Raw genomic sequence first — 2,500 nt, forward strand, 5'->3', positions numbered from 1 at the left:
AGGATCCAAAGGAATGCATGGGACTGGAAGCACTTCTTCCACTGACAGCTGCAGCATTAATTTTTAATCAGCTCCTCCTGATTCTGTTTACTAAACTCGAGCACACAGTATTCAGTACTTGAAAAAATAACTATCAGTGGGTTTTGTCTGTTTAGAAAGTAATCTGGGAGTTTTAGAGAGAGTAAAGCAGATAAAGTGCTTGCCTTGCACATGACCAACCTGGGTTCAATCCTCAGCACCCCACATGGTCCCTTGAGAACCACCAGGAGTGATCCGAGTTCAGAGACAGGAATAAGCCCTAAGCGTCACCAGATGTGGCCTCCTACTATTTATATGTATATATAATTAACCTGTCCCTCCCTGTCCCCCAGTTTCCCATTTTCTTCTGACACTACCACTTCTGTTGTTGGTTTTGTTTTTTTGTTTGTTTGTTTTTTGGGGTCACATCTGGCAGCTTTCGGGGGTTCCTCCTGGCTCTGCGCTCAGAAATCGCTTCTGGCAGGCACAGGGGACCATATGGGATGCCGGAATTTGAACCACCATCTGTCCTGAATTGGCTGCATACAAGACAAACGCCCTACCGCTGTGCTATCTCTCTAGCCGCACACTTTCACGTCTGTCCAATTTCTTAAGTGCTGGCAAGAAAAGGATCAAAAACAGGATTAAGACCACGAGTGAGATTACTCGTGGTAAAGGTAAGCTTTAAGATACCTTCGCACATTTTCAGCAATTATATCCATCAGTTCAAGCCTGGGCCTGACGAAAAAAATTATATTCTTGACATCAGCTGCTGGCAAACGGCTTCTTTTGAGTGTAAACATCTTCTCCACTTCATGTTCCTAGGAAAACATTCACATGAATGGTTTAACTTCATCTAACTCCTGAAGTTCACCAGCCAACCCAAAGTCAGACACCACAAATGGCTGACCTGGGTCCAAATCTGTGCTTCCCATACAGTCTCTGAGCCCATCCAGGAGTGATTCCTGAGGGTAGAGCCAGAAGTAACCCTTAAGCATCACTGGGTGTGACCCAAATAAAAGAAAACAAACAAAAACCCAACTTCAAACTTTATAAACACTCCCATACAAAATCACTTTATACTTCAGTATTGGGCAGGAGAGATAGTAGGGAGTAAGAAGCATGCCTTACATGAGGCTGCCCATTCTGAGCCCAGGCAACACAAGGGTTTCTAGCACTGCACATCCAGCTCTGGAGAGTCCCAGCACCATAGGGCAGGGCCTGGGAAATCCCTGGCACCACAGAGCCAAGCAGCACCAAATCCTTGCATGGAACTGCTAGTCCAGTTGCCAAGAATCACTAGAAGCAGCACATGGTAGTCTCAAAACAAAACAAAAAAAAAACAAAAAATAATCAAAAAGAAATTACAGTATTTAAGGAGCTTGCCTGGAATGCAGCTGACCTAGGTTGAATCCCCAGCACCCCATATGGTCCCATGAGCACTGCCAGAAATGAGCCTTAAGTGCTGAGTCAAGAATATGCCCTGAGTACTGCAAGGTATGGCCAAAAAACTAACGTTAAAAAACAAAACAAAAAACTGCTGGGGCCAGAGAGATAGCATAGAGGTAAGGCATTTGCCCTTCATGCAGAAGGATGGTGGTTCGAATCTCGGCATCCCATATGGTCCCCAGTGCCTGCCAGGGGCGATTTCTGAGCGCAGAGCCAGGAGTAACCCGAGTGCTGCCGGGTGTGACCCAAAAAACAAAAACAAACAACAACAAAAAACTTCTTTAGTAAAATTTTAGATTTCCCAAAAGGCAGATGTCTAAAAGGACAGTTTCTAATTATAGCCATCATTCCCTGTCTGCAAATCTTTTTTTTTTTTTTTTGTTCACACCCGGCAGCACTCAGGGGTTACTCCTGGCGCTACACTTAGAAATCGCTCCTGGCTGGGAACAGAGAAGTAGCATGGAGGTAAGGTGTTTGCCTTGCATGCAGAAGGACAGTGGTTTGAATCCCAGCATCCCATATGTCCCCCAAGCCTCTCAGGAGCGATTTTGAGCATAAAGCCAGGAGTAACCCCTGAGCGCTGCCGGGTGTGACCCCCAAAAACAAACAAAAAAAAAGATCCTCACAGGCTCGGGGGACCATATGGGATGCTGGGATTTGAACCACCGTCCTTCTGCATGCAAGGCAAACACCCTGCTCCATGCTATCTCTCCGGCCCCCCTGTCTGCAAATCTTTAAAAGACTTTGAGTAAAAGTCAAACAGACAGTGCTCTTCCATGAAGGCAGGTCTTACAGGGTAACACACTTTCAAGGTCCAGGAGACAAAACTACATCACTTTGAAGAGGCGGGGTTTCTAATGACCAGCCCGCTATGCAGGCCAATTACTCAAGAAGAAACAAAATCTTCTATTACTCTTGCCATAGTTCAGAAGAGGAAGCCCAAAGCCCTTTACCTTCAGAAGTGAATACTGCGCAATCAGGCCAAATGGCCCCGTGAGAGACTCATCCCAAACTATTGCCTGCAGAGGGAAGA

The 2,500-nt window shown here is 45.9% G+C and overlaps 2 protein-coding genes across 2 annotated transcripts in view; both read right to left on the reverse strand.

The window, feature by feature from the left end:
* Nucleotides 1-2,500, reverse strand: part of CLIP1 (CAP-Gly domain containing linker protein 1) — a 315,265-nt gene that overhangs the window by 196,139 nt on the left and 116,626 nt on the right. The gene's annotated exons all lie outside the window — the stretch shown is intronic.
* VPS33A (VPS33A core subunit of CORVET and HOPS complexes) overlaps nucleotides 1-2,500 on the reverse strand; it is a 19,291-nt gene that overhangs the window by 15,319 nt on the left and 1,472 nt on the right. The window contains exons 2-3 of the mRNA XM_049767780.1: nucleotides 2,421-2,486; nucleotides 712-839 (exon numbers count right to left, since the gene is read on the reverse strand). Of these exons, the coding sequence (XP_049623737.1) occupies nucleotides 712-839; nucleotides 2,421-2,486 (194 nt within the window). The remainder of the gene's footprint in view (nucleotides 1-711; nucleotides 840-2,420; nucleotides 2,487-2,500) is intronic.

Source organism: Suncus etruscus, chromosome 2 (assembly GCF_024139225.1).
Source record: "Suncus etruscus isolate mSunEtr1 chromosome 2, mSunEtr1.pri.cur, whole genome shotgun sequence".
Taxonomy (NCBI): Eukaryota; Metazoa; Chordata; class Mammalia; order Eulipotyphla; family Soricidae; genus Suncus; species Suncus etruscus.